At 44.2% G+C, this 16785-nt stretch overlaps 2 protein-coding genes across 3 annotated transcripts in view; one reads left to right on the forward strand and one right to left on the reverse strand.

The window, feature by feature from the left end:
* The first annotated feature begins 2813 nt into the window (after positions 1-2813).
* On the forward strand, positions 2814-10317 carry aste1b (asteroid homolog 1b). Of its 2 annotated transcripts, none has more exons than XM_031793177.1 (8): positions 2814-2923; positions 3352-3614; positions 6643-6776; positions 6896-7028; positions 7128-8188; positions 8382-8607; positions 8779-8944; positions 9020-10317. In XM_031793177.1, exons 2-8 carry the CDS (start codon positions 3377-3379, stop codon positions 9288-9290), a joined length of 2229 nt encoding a protein of 742 aa, XP_031649037.1. In that variant the 5' UTR covers positions 2814-2923; positions 3352-3376; the 3' UTR covers positions 9291-10317. The 2 variants fall into 2 exon arrangements, with proteins under 2 accessions (XP_031649037.1, XP_031649038.1); XM_031793178.1 differs by having other exon boundaries at positions 2831-2923; positions 3357-3614.
* klhl7 (kelch-like family member 7) overlaps positions 9744-16785 on the reverse strand; it is a 7514-nt gene continuing 472 nt past the window's right edge. Inside the window, exons 1-13 of the mRNA XM_020505183.2 lie at positions 16550-16785; positions 16381-16483; positions 16144-16237; positions 15936-16060; positions 15668-15843; positions 15376-15550; positions 12322-12464; positions 11984-12146; positions 11481-11558; positions 11134-11335; positions 10811-10908; positions 10543-10726; positions 9744-10464 (exon numbers count right to left, since the gene is read on the reverse strand). The exon at positions 16550-16785 is cut by the window's right edge and continues 472 nt beyond it. Coding sequence (XP_020360772.1) covers positions 10332-10464; positions 10543-10726; positions 10811-10908; positions 11134-11335; positions 11481-11558; positions 11984-12146; positions 12322-12464; positions 15376-15550; positions 15668-15843; positions 15936-16060; positions 16144-16237; positions 16381-16483; positions 16550-16702 — 1827 coding nt within the window. The 5' untranslated portion in view covers positions 16703-16785 and the 3' untranslated portion in view covers positions 9744-10331. The remainder of the gene's footprint in view (positions 10465-10542; positions 10727-10810; positions 10909-11133; positions 11336-11480; positions 11559-11983; positions 12147-12321; positions 12465-15375; positions 15551-15667; positions 15844-15935; positions 16061-16143; positions 16238-16380; positions 16484-16549) is intronic.

Here is a 16785-nt window from a genome sequence, read left to right on the forward strand (position 1 = left end):
AATAATGCTTAGTCCTATACCTCAAACGTTAACTAGCGAGATAGTTGTAGCATGGCTTATTATGTTTTGAATGAGCTATTTAGTTAGTCTATCATTTTTTTATAGGCTACCTGCTGATAATCTCTCTCCTCCAATTCCCCAAAAATTGGAGGTGCCAGAATGGCGCCCTGGACAGCTCCAGCCCAAGCTCCAGTGTGATTTCAACTTTCTGGCCAATGCCAGCTAACCTGCTACATACAGGGCTCAAGACTAACTTTTTTCATCACTTCATCAGAAGTGTAATTTAAGTGTAATTTAAAATGTCCCAAACTGAAGATGAACCATCCCAAATTCAAATATAGGGTTAGAGACCTGCTCCCTGCTGTTTCATTACAATATATTTTCATATGGCAACATGGGTCTATTCCTGGACCTAGGTCATTCACACATTTAAAAGGCTAATAAGAGTAGACAATAACTGAAATGGATAAATTGGGCTGTCTGAGCCAGAAATTCACATGTAAAAAAAAAAAAGTATATTTAAATCTATTCTGCCTAAATGGAGCCTACATAAATAATTTGCCTACATGTAAAATTGTAGCCTGGGTTAAAGGCGCTGCTTGGTAATCTGACATCTGCCTTGGCTGTGCAGCATTTACGGTGATATGGCCTTTACAGAAGTCAGGGCATTCATACCTCTTGCACTTCACAGAGCAGTGCAGAGTTGTTCTCAAAGAAGTGATTTTGTGTTTATACAGGACCTCCTGCCCTCACCTACCATCAACCAATCATGTCAATGTAGAGCTAAACAGAGCCCTCAACATTGTTACACAATTTGGGAGGTGCATGGCACAGAGGTAAAGAGCTCAATTTGGCCCCTGCAAGCTGCCGGAGGCTCCGCAATTGCGTCACACCGTCCATTTTGAGCCTCCAACCACATTTTTGGATCAAGCATAAATGGGCTATTAGGCTATGTATATTTGCAGCCTGGTCTCATATACTAGACGTAACATAGTAAAAGTAAATCAGTGACACTCAAATTAGTGTGATATTGTTATGTTTGTTATGGTTACATAAGACAGATGTTTACTTAAGGCAAAAACTAAGGTCAGGGTGGATGGGTGGGCGAATAGCACAAACATCTAGCAACCGTAAGGTTGTTAGTTTGAATCACATCAAGGACAACTTTAACATATTAGCAACTTTTCAACTACTTAGCATGTTAGCTAACCCTCTACTAACCCTAACCTTAACCCTTTAACCTAACTCCAAAACTTAACCCTAACCTTAACCCCAACCCCTGGTGTAGCTAACGTTAGTTCCCCTGGGTGTCGAAGATGTGGCAGCCCCCCACACCTCTCTGATTCAGAGGGATTGGGTTAAATGCGGAAGATACATTTAAGTTGAAGGCATTCAGTTGTACAACTGACTAGGTATCCCCCTTTCCTTTAGCCAGCTAGCTAACGTTAACCACCTAGCCACCTAGCTAGAATTCATAACACATCATTTTGCAAATTCCTAATAACATATCATACGAAATGGGTGCTGAATATCCACAAAGTAATACATATCATACGAAAAGTCCCCTGATTTACAGAAAGAATAATACGAAATGCTCTGATACCAGGTTGCAGCTGCGCACCTCACACGTCACCCACCTTGCAATCTGAGTGGAGACAGTCAGCATTCACAATCCTGGTGTTGTTTATTGCATCTGTAGATTTACCCTCTTTAAATTTCTAAGGGATAGTTTCACCTCTGTTACATGAAACCACTCTCATATGTGGTGCGCTTTTTAGAATGGTGTGTTCCCCCTAATTGTATTTAGAAACATTCGAGCATAGCCTACTGCCATGTGTGCATTGCTGCGCTTATAATGTGAAGAAATAATCGTTTTTCAACATTTTAAGCATTCTGATCTGTTGCATCAGGCTCATTGCTTTTTAACATTTGTTGATGTAAAGTATACCTTGTTGTATGAAAGTTGCACAGGTGCTTGGTGGCACCTTAATTGGGAAGGACGGGCTCATGGTAATGTCTGGAGCGGAATCAGTGGAATGGTATCAAATACATAAAACACATGGTTTCCATGTGTTTGATGTCATTCCATTCACTCTGTTCCAGTCATTATTATGAGCCGTACTCTCCTCAGCAGCCTCCACTGAAATGGTGTATCTATGGTCCTGTTTGAACCTTCCCAGACATAGCCACTTTGATCTTTCCCCGGAAGACGGATGAGCTAGCTATATAGCCTACCTAGAAAGAAAGCACATCTTTCAATCCTCTCTCCCGAAACAATTTGAATTGTTTCTCTCCCTTTCTGTGTTGGCTAAAGTATACTCAGCTGCCGTCTGTCTGCTGCAGTGCTCTCTCAACAGCAATGACTGTGCTCAACACAAAAGATATTCATGTAGACTACATTGTCTTGCGAATGACTCGCAAAATCATCCTGTTGTCCCACATTTGGGTATTTTAAATGTGGTCACCCTAAGGCCAGCTCAACAGTGAACTGATGCATTGCAAGGAGACAACGCTTTTACATAAAATCTTCAGTGAGAGTAATAAAATGATATTTTATTTTGCAATGGGTTGTTTTTTATACAATGAATGTAGCAAGTGGATTTAGGGGCTCCCGAGTGGAGCAGCGGTCTAAGGCACTTGCATCTCAGTGCTGGAGGTGTCACTACAGACCCTGGTTTAACTCCAAGCTGTATCCAAACCTATGATTGGGAGTCCCATAGGGCGGTGCACACTTGGCCCAGCGTCGTTAGGGTTTGCCTAGGGGTAGGCTGTCATTGCAAATATGAACTTGTTCTTAAATGGCTTAGTTAAACAAAAATACATTTTGAAACTCAATCTCCCATGGTTCCTTTCGCGCGTGTTTTGACGTAGCAGGAAGTAAACTTGTCATGTCGATAGGGGAGATTCTTTTGAAGTGAAACGGGTGAGTTTTATGACAATTAACGTGCATATTTATCTGTCTCATTTTATATTTCACGTCAATACAATATGCACAGCAACGTCTGGATTATATCTAATGTAGTTCATATATATCTGTTTCGTTTTATATTTCACGTTAATACAATAGGCTTTGTAAGGTCTGCGCCTCGTCACGTTAATGTTTTCAAGGAAATATGTTTTTCCCTGACCACAGTCAGCCCCTAAACAAGATCAAGATGAACACATTCTCCAGAATAGCAATAATGTGTAGTGTAGACAAGAGTACAAAGTTTATACTTTAATCCCTTTGTTGTAACTCTGTATACTTGCGTGTAAAATTGGTTGTAAGAACCGTTATCTCTCTCTCCACACCCCCTATCTTTCGCAACACTCCTTCCCTCTCTTTCTTTCCCCCTCACTCTTTCCCTCCAGGGCAGTCTATATATGATGTGATGTGATGGGTGTCCATGGTCTGACCAGCTATGTGGAGGGTAACAGGGGCTTGTTCCAGGACGTCAGGTTCAGAGACAGCAGACTTGTGATAGATGGCTGTAGTCTGTTCTTCAGGCTCTATCTAAACCATGGACTGGATCAGGCACACGGAGGGGACTACGATGCCTTCGCTGCCCTACTGTCTACCTTCATCTCTGCACTGGAGGCCTGCAATATACAGCCTTATGTGGTGCTGGATGGCGGTAAGGAGGAGGAGGTGTTTGTGTGTGTCTGGTGTGTGTGCAACAGGATCTGTGGCTCACGAATCGGCCTCTTCAGTAACTTCTGAAGCCCCTTAAATAAAATCCACTAGGAGAAAAATCATGATCGAGACCGTCAATGATGATGATGATAATGATATGTGTGTCAGGGTTTATGTTAGCCGGCTTTTGGCGGCAATAAAACTGTTGCCGGGCAAAAAGACCGGGAGAAAAACGAATCCCATTGCAAAATAACGCTTTTTTATTAATTCATGTAAATACATTTGACCGTCATGCTTATCGGTCTATAGGTTACTTTGCATAATTTAGTGGAATTAAATTGGCCTTTGTGTATTTTTGTTAGTCATCTAATATCTTATTTATTCAACACAACTATCATTTAGAGCCTATTTTGATAGGGATTTCTCCTGCAGATTCACAGCTAGTTGGTGCTGGAGTAAAACGTGCTTTTATAAACCCATTCAATGCGCAACAATTCTAAATGTAATCTCGTGTTAAAAACAGTTTTGGTTCTAAATTAAAAATAGCTTTTTTATTTCTCAACTGGTAATTGAAGTGCGCCACCCATTCACCATTCAAGTGCAGGCAACAGGCTATCAGTGGGTCACCAACCACTTTACAATGTGAGCTGGAGGCAGTATGCATTTTGAAAACATACTTAATTGTTTGAAACCTGAATGTTTTATTACATATTGAGACATGTCTTACATTGCTTCAATGTAGCCTATAGGCAAAATCTGACCATGGAAACGTGGAGGCAATTATTTTATGAAAGGCGCGTGAGTTTCAAGTTTGGGGAAGATGTCAATTTATCCTACCATTTCTACCGTTCTGCGTGCCAGTTATGATTTTCAGATGCACATTTTTGTGGAACCGTTTCATTTCAATAATAAAGTTTTCATTTCTCAAAATCATTATCAAATGGTTAATCATAAACATCGAATAAAAATTCTAAAAGTTAAGTCAACTAATGAGAGATCACCAGCCTCTGCCATACGGACACATTGATACACCGTGATCCATTGGCGGCTAAAGAAATGAGCGTGTGGAACTCATAGCCTATAGGCCAATGCAGCAGTAGCCTATAACTGGTGATTATCGAGCGGTAGATTGTTGGAAATATTTTTGAAATAGCTTACTGTGAGGAAGTAAAGTTTTCATATATTATAATTCGCAATGGATGTAAAAAAACAACAACAACACTTTCCTAAATTTCCGCGCAGCAGGCCAGGTACTTCTATGCGTGCGAGGTCCCCCAACATGATCAGAACAGAGAAACTAGACACATGCTCATTGCTCACATGGAGCACTCCAAACAAGACAATGAAAACATATATACATCTCGTAAATGATGGTTATGAAATGAACCCAAACTTGTTTCTCGCAAGTGTAGCAGGTTGTGAACTCTGCAAACAACGTTTCTACTCCGCGCATGAGAACGGTGAAAACTGTAATTAATACATGCATTAACAGAAATTGATGTAACCAAATGACGGGAATTAACTACTTGTGACATATGTAATGGGGAATTGATTAAAAAAATATATAATCAAAGTGCAAACAATTCACACAATGAAACAATGAATGCGCAAGAGAGAGACTCGCCTATACAGTATCTTCGCCACACATCCCTCCCCTTCTTCATGTCTCAACATTTTAAATTAAACTCAAGACACATTATCTCCACACATATTTTAGATGTTTTTCACTGACACCCGCAACTCAATAACCAGCTTGGCCTATTCCCCACGCCTGCTGCCCAAATTGCGGACTTCGCAAATAGGCATATGCCTACGAGTTTATGATTTGAAACAATCCACAGCTAGCTATTTTTTTTAAAATAAGCTAATAATCCTTGTTTCCTCTGCGGCTAAATAATACTTTCTGGTGAAGTATTTTGAATTTATTTATTTATTTCTGTACAGACAGGAGCAATTTGGCACATGTATTTCCATTTACTTTCCTATTCGATCCACCGCTATGCAGTTTCACTCCTGTTCTAATGGTTTTCATATGAACTTCCTTTCCGCACAATCCTAGTCATATTAGCAACCCATTAGTTGTTGCATCTTTAAATTCTCCCTCTTTATAACCGCTATCAGGTGTGCTGTGGTGTTTTCCCAGGTGTGCTGTTTTAGAATGGTGTTTTCCCAGGTGTGCTGTTTTAGAATGGTGTTTTCCCAGGTGTGCTGTTTTAGAATGGTGTTTTCCCAGGTGCGCTGTTTAGAATGGTGTTTTCCCAGGTGTGCTGTTTTAGAATGGTGTTTTCCCAGGTGTGCTGTTTAGAATGGTGTTTTCCCAGGTGTGCTGTTTTAGAATGGTGTTTTCCCAGGTGTGCTGTTTTAGAATGGTGTTTTCCCAGGTGTGCTGTTTTAGAATGGTGTTTTCCCAGGTGTGCTGTTTTAGAATAGTGTTTTCCCAGGTGTGCTGTTTTAGAATGGTGTTTTCTCAGGTGTGCTGTTTTAGAATGGTGTTTTCTCAGGTGCGCTGTTTTAGAATGGTGTTTTCCCAGGTGCTCTGTTTTAGAATGGTGTTTTCCCAGGTGCGCTGTTTTAGAATGGTGTTTTCCCAGGTGCGCTGTTTTAGAATGGTGTTTTCCCAGGTGCGCTGTTTTAGAATGGTGTTTTCCCAGGTGCGCTGTTTTAGAATGGTGTTTTCCCAGGTGCGCTTTTTTATAATGGTGTTTTCCCAGGTGCGCTGTTTTAGAATGGTGTTTTCCCAGGTGCGCTGTTTTAGAATGGTGTTTTCCTGTGAATTGTATATTGGCAAATGTTTGAAAATGACGTTTTATTGTCTGCTTCATTACGTGAGTTGCTTGTTCTGTTAAGCTGCATTACCATAATCTAAATGGGATTTCTGTTCTGAGCACCGTGGTTGGACGCCCCTTATGCACGCAATGCATATGGGTCCGATAGATTTCTCAAATGGCCCGAAAATGTGAATCTTCCCGGTCACGTTGTCCAGCGCCACATTTTCCTAACGGAAACCCTGGTGTGTGTGTGTGTGTCAGGCATGGACCCCAGTGATAAGAAGCTGTCCACCCTGAGGCAGCGGCTGCAGAGTAAGATCCAAGAGGCTGAGTCTCTGTCCCGGGGCCGACACGGCTCTGTCCTCCCCCTCCTCACAAGACACGTCTTCATCCAGGTACAGACACACACAGAGGGACCCAGAGACATACACACGTACAAAATACAGGTGAACTCATACACACCACTCTTCTCCTTTTTCACATCAAATTATTTTTTTGTCTGTCCCTCCCTCAGGTCCTCTCCCAGCGAGGTGTCCCGTTGGTCCAGTGCCCCGCCGAGGCAGACTGGGAGATTGCCTGCCTGGCCAATCAGTGGGGTTGTCCAGTTCTGACCAATGACAGCGACTTTTACATCTTTGACTTGCCAGGTGGGTGGAGCCAGACCATGAAGTGATGTCTCCTTCCAGTTTTTATCTTCCCCCTCCCCCTCCTCTCTCTCATCCCCTTTCTCCCGCCTCTATTTCCAGGTGGTTATATTCCGTTCCGGTTCTTCCAATGGGCCAGTGTTAGCGGTTCCCCTCCACATCACTACATCCCAGCCAGACGCTACACGGTCAGTGGGATGTGCCAGCACTTCAGGGGAATGAACCGGGAACTTCTGCCGCTGTGTGCTGTCCTGGCAGGGAATGACTACACCACAAAACAAACCTACAAACACATACACACACTCCTCCCTCAGCTAACCACGGGAGGGAAGAGGGGAGGCAGGGGCGGAGGGAGCCCATCCCATATAGAGGGCCTCCTTCTCTGGCTCTCCTCCTTCCCTGGACCTGAGGAGGCTCTGGAGGAGGTGGGGAGACTGACAGGAGGAGTAGAAAGAGGAGGAGGAGGAGGAGGGAGAGGGAGAGGAGGAAGGGGAAGAGCAGGGAGTGGAGGAGAGAAGTCCGGCCTGTGTTCTGTGCTCTGGTCAGGCATGCAAGAGTACCATCTGACTCCTCAGAGCCGTCTCTCTACCTGGTTCTCTGGAGGCTCATCCAGGTCGCCAGAGGGCCTGTGGACCGTTACTCCCTGCCCGCTGCCAGAGTGGCTGTGCTGGGCCGCAGGGAGCGGGGCGATGGCCCCCCTGGTGCTGGATGTCCTGGAGCTCAGGAGGGTGCTGCTCATCCCTCAGGTGGAGAACAGCCGACTACCCAGCAGCCACTGCAGTGCCACGGCCATACGACAGGCCCTCTACGGGATCCTACTGGCCAATCAGGAGCAGGGGGAGAGTGGAGAGACGGGAGACAGGGTCCAGAGACAAGGTGGACAGGAGACCCAGGTAGAGGGACAGGGAGAAAGGGGGAGGGGAGGAAGGCAGTGGGGGAGGGGGGGAAGGGGCAGAGGTCAGAAACAGGGAGTGCTTCAGGGGGGTGCAGAGCCTTCCTCAGGCAGTGGTCAGGGTGAGAACATTGCCCCTAGCGCTGTGGAAAGTGACAGAGGTATGAGTGTGTTTGTGGAGGAGTACGACAGACACAATCTGAACCTGAGGAAGTGCCAGGTGGAGCCACGGACCCCTGGAACCATTCTACACCTTGAGACACTCTGCCAGGTAACCATAACTCTCTGGCAGGTAATCATAGCAACACACTGGCAGGTAACAATATCAACACACTATGCCTGGTAACCATAACAACACACTCAGTCTACATTTTTTCCAAGATTGTTACTTTTTTGTCCATAGTGTCATCTTCCTTTTGATTATACTAATCCCCACCCCTCCCTCTCTCTCCATCTCTCTATAGGCTCCTGTGTCAGTTCGTCTGGGAGTGCTGTATGATGTTCTGGGGGTGAAGGAGTCTTCTCTGTCCCCCCTACCTCCTCACCTTAGGCTGGCCCTTGGAGTGACTGGGTTCTGGAGGAGAGAGGCCAGACCTTTTCCCTCTCTACCGCAGGTACAGGCTCTGCTGCTGGGCATGGTCCATGGAGAGATGGCCCGGAACACTCATCCTGGACAGAACCAGAACACAGGTAGGGGCAGTGTACACACATGCAAACACACAGGCACGCGCATAAACGTGTGCACAAACACACACACAAACACAAAAAAAATCACATTGCAAAGTGGCCAAATATTTGGTTGTACAGTCTTGTCTTTCGTACACCAACATACACACTAAACCAGTTCTCGCTCTAACTCAGCCACAGAACGGAACCTGTGGATGAAGCTTCGCCTGCGGCCAGGAGACAGGCGGGGTTTCGATGTGGGCGTGGCTCATTCCCTCAGCCAATGGCAGGCCTGCCTGTGGAGTGTACTCAGTCTGAACCAGCTACTGTGTCTGCCCCTGCCTGAACCAGACACAGCATGGTAGGTAACGCAAGCACACACACACACACAAACTGCCCCTACCCGTTTGAACCATACTGTCCCTATGTCCCCCAGGTTATTCAGTGGTAGTCTGGTCCATGGTTTGGTTGGCCGTCTGAGAGGGGGTTGTTCTCCTGAATCTCTTCTGGCTGCAGCTCCTCTCTCTGGGCATATCTACCGCTCCCTACTGGCTGCTCTGGAGGACTGCATGCTAAATACACTACCCTCATCATCATCAGGGAGGAGGAAGAGGGGGAGAGGAGGAGCAAAAGGAGGAGCCCCTTCCTCCCAGGAGATCAACAACAGGTTTGCTCTGCTGATGACTGAGGAAGAGGATGAAGAGTGAGAGGAGTGAGGAGACTGTAGGTTCTTTCTAGTCAACGTGGTGCTCAAATAAACGTTGTTCCTCTTTTCACAGCTTAGAAAGAGAGGAGTGGGATGAAAAGAAAGAGATGGCCTGTGGGACACTATTTTAGGAAGCATTAATCCATATGATATAAACCCACTCAGGGAATGCTGCGTTTCAATGACGATTCTAAATGATTAACATTTCTATTTCTGATGAAACTCTTCCTTTTAATTAGGACATATACATATGGCCTTCATGAGGCCTTTACAGCAGCTAATGCCATCTTGACAAGCAGCTGATGTCACCTTGTCAGCATGAGTCTACACAAAACATTGAGCCTTTAAACTGTTTTTAATTAAATGTGTAAACTCAATGATGTGCATATTGTTCTTATCATTAGTCTCAATGTCCACATAGCAACCTAACTATTAGTAACCAAATAAAAACATGTTCAGTTCCAGCTTTGTTTATTATCAATTTCATGTAACAGTCATCACATACATACAGTAGTAAAAATGCTAATGTTTCTTCTATAACCTCAGACATTACATTTCATTGCAGTACAATATAAAACAGTACAATTAAATACACACAATAGCATAAAATACATAGTATAGAATCATATTTTCAAATTCTTGAGCTGCACTTGATTTCATTTACACGGTAAAATACAACCAATGGATTAGTTCCAAAAGTGCTATCTACTTTCAAGTACTTAAAAGTACCTGACCCAGGTCTGATAAAAACATGTTTAGTTGAGACTAAGTGTATCAGCTGAGAGCTCTTAGATCAGTCGTTGATCTGTAGCTTTAACAATGAGCTTCTGTCCGAAGACAATCATCACTGAGTGACTTTCATGTTAGTATTTTCCCAGTTCTATGTTCTGCTAGTCAGCACCTCGCCTCAGAGTGTGTTCTCTATGATTTCTGTCAATGTGAAGCTTCAACATGATTCCACTACAGCAGTTTCATACCACACTGACCAGCTCTCGTCCTCCAAATAAAACCACAACAGATAAAACCTTTTAAAGACCCTGTGTTATGCTGTGGATGATGATGGGGGTACTGTGTGTGTTGACTCAGTCTCCTCTTCCTTGGCCCCACAGGTGTCCACCACACAGATCAGACAGCTGGTGACGGGGAACGCCCTCACCTTACTGCACGTCACCCACCTAGACACACACACACACGAAGGAGTAAGATAAAACACACACAGGAAATCATACACAAATGTGTGTGTGTGTGTGTACCTGTCAGTGTCAGTGTGGTACTCCAGGATGTGTCCTAGTCGTCCGACCCCCTGGAAACCTGCCAGTACGTAAATCACTCCGCTGACTGCAGCACACCTCACGTTCATCCCACGCCACGGCATCGCCGCGGCAACGTGCCACTCATTCCTGCCGATGTCATAGTACTCCACCGAGTCCAGCCCACCTATACACTCACACATATAAATATACCCCAAACATACCCAACAGAGTGTGTGTGTGTGTGTGTGTGTGTGTGTGTGTGCCATACCCAGTCCGTTCATTCCTCCCACAGCATAGATTCTGTTGTTGACAAACACCAGACCGTGGTTCTTCCTGGCTTCCCTCATCCCACTCAGCTCCCTCCATCTAAAAACACACACAGAAGATACACACATTTATTAACTAGTTATTAACTTCTAGAGGAGTATGGTGTGTGTGTATGTGAGCGAGTACGTACGAAAGGGAAAGGAGGATACCTAGTCAGTTGTACAACTGAATGCCTTCAACTGAAATGTGTCTTCCACATTCAACCCAACCCCTCTGAATCAGAGAGGTGCGGGGGGCTGCCATAGTATGTGTGATTAGACTCACTCCTCCTTAACGGAGTCATAGACCTCACAGTTGCTGAGGACCCTCCCAGAGACATTGTTGCCTAGGGACCCTCCACAGACGTAGATGAGCCCATTGGCCTCCACGCTGCCGTGGCTACAGCGAGGCATCAACATACTGGCTTTGGTCTGCCATGACTCACACCTTGTGTCATAACACTCAAACAGGTTCAACGCTGAGCTGCCTGGAGGGAGAGACGGACAGACACACACAGAAAGGAGCACAAACACTTCAATACAAAGGAGATACAAAAGGTACGCTACAATACTAATATAGATAAGCCATCAGCACAATACTTCCCTGTTCTCCGGTGTGTGTGTGAAACTCACCTACTTCCGACCCTCCAGAGGTGTAGATCTTGCCCTGAGAGGCGCAAGCAGCCAGACTGTCCCGTGGTGTAGGGGGGCCTGGTTTTCAGAAGAGAAAATGTAAGAACAAACACAATATTTTTCTCATTTTAGACCACATGGGAGTGAGTATTTAATGGTATTAAAAGACACCGAATACTAAATATTTTATGAATAGGGAATGACCCTAGAATGGCAAAATGTATTCCAAGTGGTTTTAATGGGCTTTCTTCATTCTGATGGTTTTATACACAACCAAACTAGGACAAAACTGACAGTGAAGTAGTCCAATTTGTAGAACTTTTCATTTATTTAGCACTGTATCAAAATACCTTTATAGATGGTATTATATCCATACTGGGGTATTCTGGTTTTCACAATATATTACCCAGCCCAAACACACACACACACATGTTTCTATGTTGCAACACAAGTCACACTACTCCCATTTCGGTCACTAATACAACAAACACATTTTCCAGTACCTAGTTTGGAGTACCAGCTGTCCTTCAGTACGTTGTAACAGTCCATCCTCTTGATGGGGAACAGCTGAGATCCTCCCAGGATGTAAACAACATTATCCCAGAACACCGCCGTGGCATCACGACGCTTCTCAAACGGACAACGAATGTCTGACCAGCTGTAGTCCTGGACACACACGGCCCGTACTTGAAATGATTCGGCCGTTTGATTAACATCCCCACATACTTGAATGAGAGCAGATGGACTACAGACTGGCCTTATCTAAGTGACGTAATGTTCTTTGCGTTGAAGCACATGTCGGATTACAAAGGTGTGTGTGTGTGTGTGTGTGTTTGTGTACCTTAGGGTTGAAGTATCTGCAGGACTGTGGTTGCGAGCCTCCAAACAGAGCAATCCTGTAGTCGTGTTTCTTACGTCGCGGGTGACTGTTCTCTCCCAAATCCTCACGATCCTCTGGGCACAACAGGTGGTACCGCATCCCACCTAGATACACAAAAGAGGTTACACACACCCACATAAATAATGGGGCCAATGTGTGACATTGGGATCCACATGTCAAAATGGTTTGAAACAACAAAATATGAGTTTAAATGTAGTTCCACATATGCAAATTGTCCCATAACTCCCATTATACTTCTCCCTTAGGCCGAGGACCACATCTTTAAGCAGGGTTCATACAGACATTTGCAAGTCAAATTCAAGGACTTTTGGGGACTTTTTCAGGCACTTAATTGTAATTTAAGGACCTCAATGTTATACAATTGTATAATTTATATAACTGCACATACAGTATTGGGCCTTATATAGACCCCCCTCCCCAAAAAAGCATGCAAAAAGTGTAAAAGAAAAGTAGGCCCTTGTCACTTTAAGAATAATGCATTTTTTAGGCCTTGATATTCAAATGATTATTACATTCTAAAATATGTGAGAATAATGTGGACATTGCTTGAAATAGATTGGATGCATGGCAATGTTTCTGTAGCCTATGTGGCTGACGCAGGCACATATAATAAAGCCATGAATAGCAGTAGCATTAATCTCACCATCGCTGTTATGAGAAAGTGACCAAAAAACAGGAAGTATTTGTATGGAAAGCCAAGTTGAAGCCAACATGAGATGTTATCATCATAATAACCGCACGTGGTTTTACCGCAACAGAGTTGCGCAGCGCCCTTCAATTGAAGTGGTGGAAAACAAAGGAAAGTGGTCACATCTCTGACAAAAACAGATAAAAAATTAAATAAATGGATACCAAATGCAAATCCAACAAGTATTATGCATAATGATTGAAGAAGCACGTTATTGACAGTATGTATTTAGGTTTTAAGTATCAAGGTAAGGTCCCTCTCGGTTAGAGACATTTGATTTTTCAATAGTATTTATTTAATTTACAAAATGTTATGTAGTTACACTGCATTTCTGAGATCTCTATACAAAAACTGACAGCAACAGTGAGGGGAACAGTGAGAGACAGAACAACAACAACAAAAATCCAGAAAAACGCATGTCAAAAATGTTATAAATTGATTAAATCAAATCAAATTTATTTATATAGCCCTTCGTACATCAGCTGATATCTCAAAGTGCTGTACAGAAACCCAGACTAAAACCCCAAACAGCAAGCAATGCAGGTGTAGAAGCATTTTAAATGAGGGAAATAACTATCTGACCCCTCTGCAAAACATGACTTAGTACTTGGTGGCAAAACCCTTGTTGGCAATCACAGAGGTCAGACGTTTCTTGTAGTTGGCCACCAGGTTTGCACACATCTCAGGAGGGATTTTGTCCCACTCCTCTTTGCAGATCTTCTCCAAGTCATTAAGGTTTCGAGGCTGACATTTGGCAACTCGAACCTTCAGCTCCCTCCACAGATGTTCTATGGGATTAATGTCTGGAGACTGGCTAGGCCACTCCAGGACCTTAATGTGCTTATTCTTGAGCCACTCCTTTGTTGCCTTGGCCGTGTGTTTTGGGTCATTGTCATGCTGGAATACCCATCCACAACCCATTTTCAATGCCCTGGCTGAGGGAAGGAGGTTCTCACCCAAGATTTGACAGTACATGGCCCCATCAATCGTCCCTTTGATGCGGTGAAGTTGTCCTGTCCCCTTAGCAGAAAAACACCCCCAAAGCATAATGTTTCCACCTCCATGTTTGACGGTGGGGATGGTGTTCTTGGGGTCATAAGCAGCATTCCTCCTCCAGACACAGCGAGTTGAGTTGATGCCAAAGAGCTCCATTTTGGTCTCATCTGACCACAACACTTTCACCCAGTTGTCCTCTGAATCATTCAGATGTTCATTGGCAAACTTCTGATGGGCATGTATGTGTGCTTTCTTGAGCAGGGGGACCTTGCGTGCGCTGCAGGATTTCAGTCCTTCACGGCGTAGTGTGTTACCAATTGTTTTCTTGGTGACTATGGTCCCAGCTGCCTTGAGATCATTGACAAGATCCTACCGTGTAGTTCTGGGCTGATTCCTCACCGTTCTCATGATCATTGCAACTCCACGACGTGAGATCTTGCATGGAGCCCCAGGCCGAGGGAGATTGACAGTTCTTTTGTGTTTTATCCATTTGCGAATATTCGCACCAACTGTTGTCACCTTCTCACCAAGCTGCTTGGCGATGGTCTTGTAGCCCATTCCAGCCTTGTGTAGGTCTACAATCTTGTCCCTGACATCCTTGGAGAGTTCTTTGGTCTTGGCCATGGTGGAGAGTTTGGAATCTGATTGATTGATTGCTTCTGTGGACAGGTGTCTTTTATACAGGTAACAAACTGAGATTAGGAGCACTCCCTTTAAGAGTGTGCTCCTAATCTCAGCTCGTTACCTTATAAAAGACACCTGGGAGACAGAAATCTTTCTGATTGAGAGGGGGTCAAATACTTATTTCCCTCATTAAAATGCAAATCAATTTATAACATTTTTGACATGCGTTTTTCAGGATTTTTGTTGTTGTTATTCTGTCTCTCATTGTTCAAATAAACCTACCATTAAAATTATAGACTGATCATTTCTTTGTCAGTGGGCAAACGTACCAAATCAGCAGGGGATCAAATACTTTTCCCCCTCACTGTAGATCCAGGATTCTTACAGGGTTCAAGTTCAATGTCTAATTTAACTGATTAATGCTTAATATATGATATAAAGACAACTTACATTGCCATAAATGCAAGGACAGAAAAGTAATGTTTTATGTCACATGATTTTGGACAAATCCTTCAAGGCACCAACCATAGCTATGATCCCACCAATATCATAATGAAATGACATGAAAATGGTTTGCATATTATTATCAACGACTTATCAAAAGCTGTAACAAGGTGTCCAGTGTAGGAAATCCTCACTGGTACCCCAGTTTATAGTAAGACCCATATACAGCTGTGTGTACTCACTGATGACCATCTTGAGACACTCTGGGTTGTCCTGTATGAGGGGTTCAGCCTGGACAGTCTTAGACAGGAAGGCTTTGGACACCAGAGGGAAGCGAACACAGCCCAACACCTCCACCATGTGACTCTGTCTGTTACACACATCATACTTCAGCCACCGCACCGCAGACTCATAGATCTACACACACAAACACACAGAAAGGGAGAGAGAAATGGGGGGGGATGTCATACTTAAGCCACTGATCTACACACATTAATGACAACATGGTAAAGTATCTTGGTGTGTGTATGTTACCTGGTCCTCAGCCCGGACAGTGAGTGTGTCTTGGTGCAGTAGCTGTGTGAGCTGGGTGACGTTCAGTTGGAGGAATTCATCCAATTTATAGACCTCAGTGAAGTGTTGATGGATAAAGTCATCCGCTGACAGCTTCAATTCTGGACAGTCCAAACACTCCGCTAGAGCAGAGATGCCTAGAGAGAGACCAGAGGTTAAGGAGTGGGTTTGTGTAGAGGTGAATTTGAGAGACACTATTATAGATGTATAGAATCTAGACATGTCTTACCCAGACAGTTGGTTGCATCGACTTGCTCTTTTAGGAAGTCAACACACATCTTCTTCACAGGTTCTATCTGGTACTGGTTGGCTGCATCCAGCAAAGACTGGACATTACTGCTGTTCACTGAGATACTGAAACACACACACGGTTTGGGGTGTGTTTTGTGTCTTAAGTGTCCCATATGGATTGACATTTGAGTGTGTGTGTGTCTTACCGAGCGGTGTAGACAAACTCCACCAACAGTTCTATGATCTCAGGCTCAGCACTCCTCAACTCCACCTCGTGACTGGTAGACTCCATCATGCTGGCTAGAGAGAGATATGGATTGAGAGATATGAAGGGGGAGCGATAGAGACATACGTGTCACATTGGGTAATTAGAGGTAAGGGAGAAAGAGATAGGGATACAACAAAGTTGAGTGTGCATGCGAGTGTGTTTGTAATGTACTCACTAGTAAACATGAGGCTGAAGAAGTGGCTGGCTGAAGCTAAGACCACTCTGTGAGCAGGAATATGTTTCCCCTGAACCACCAAGATCACATCACATAGGGTACCCTGCAGAAAACACACTGTTAGACATACACTGTAAGAGACACACACACACAGCGCGCACACACACACCTGTTTCCTTAGGTTGTTCATGACGCCCATGAGACTGGACAGGAATCTGGACTCCTCTTTGGAAGCCAACTTCTTTTCATTCTTCTTCTTAGAACCCGAACCTGAGGGTTTGTCTCCTGTTACAGCTGCAGAAGCCATGGTGGTGCTGGCCATAGCTGCTGGCTACTAAATTTGGTGTATATTTAGTTAACTTAGGGTTGTCAATAGCCTCATAAGACAGGACATTCAAAAACGCC

The sequence above is a fragment of the Oncorhynchus kisutch genome, linkage group LG17, assembly GCF_002021735.2.
Source record: "Oncorhynchus kisutch isolate 150728-3 linkage group LG17, Okis_V2, whole genome shotgun sequence".
NCBI classification, from domain to species: Eukaryota; Metazoa; Chordata; class Actinopteri; order Salmoniformes; family Salmonidae; genus Oncorhynchus; species Oncorhynchus kisutch.

Bases quoted from the DNA above. Each gene is read 5' to 3' on its own strand.
- aste1b (XM_031793177.1), top strand. From the start codon at position 3,377: ATGGGTGTCCATGGTCTGACCAGCTATGTGGAGGGTAACAGGGGCTTG. The intron at 6,777-6,895 runs GTACAGACACAC...TCCCTCCCTCAG, and splicing joins CAAGACACGTCTTCATCCAG to GTCCTCTCCCAGCGAGGTGT. The intron at 7,029-7,127 runs GTGGGTGGAGCC...CTCTATTTCCAG, and splicing joins TTACATCTTTGACTTGCCAG to GTGGTTATATTCCGTTCCGG.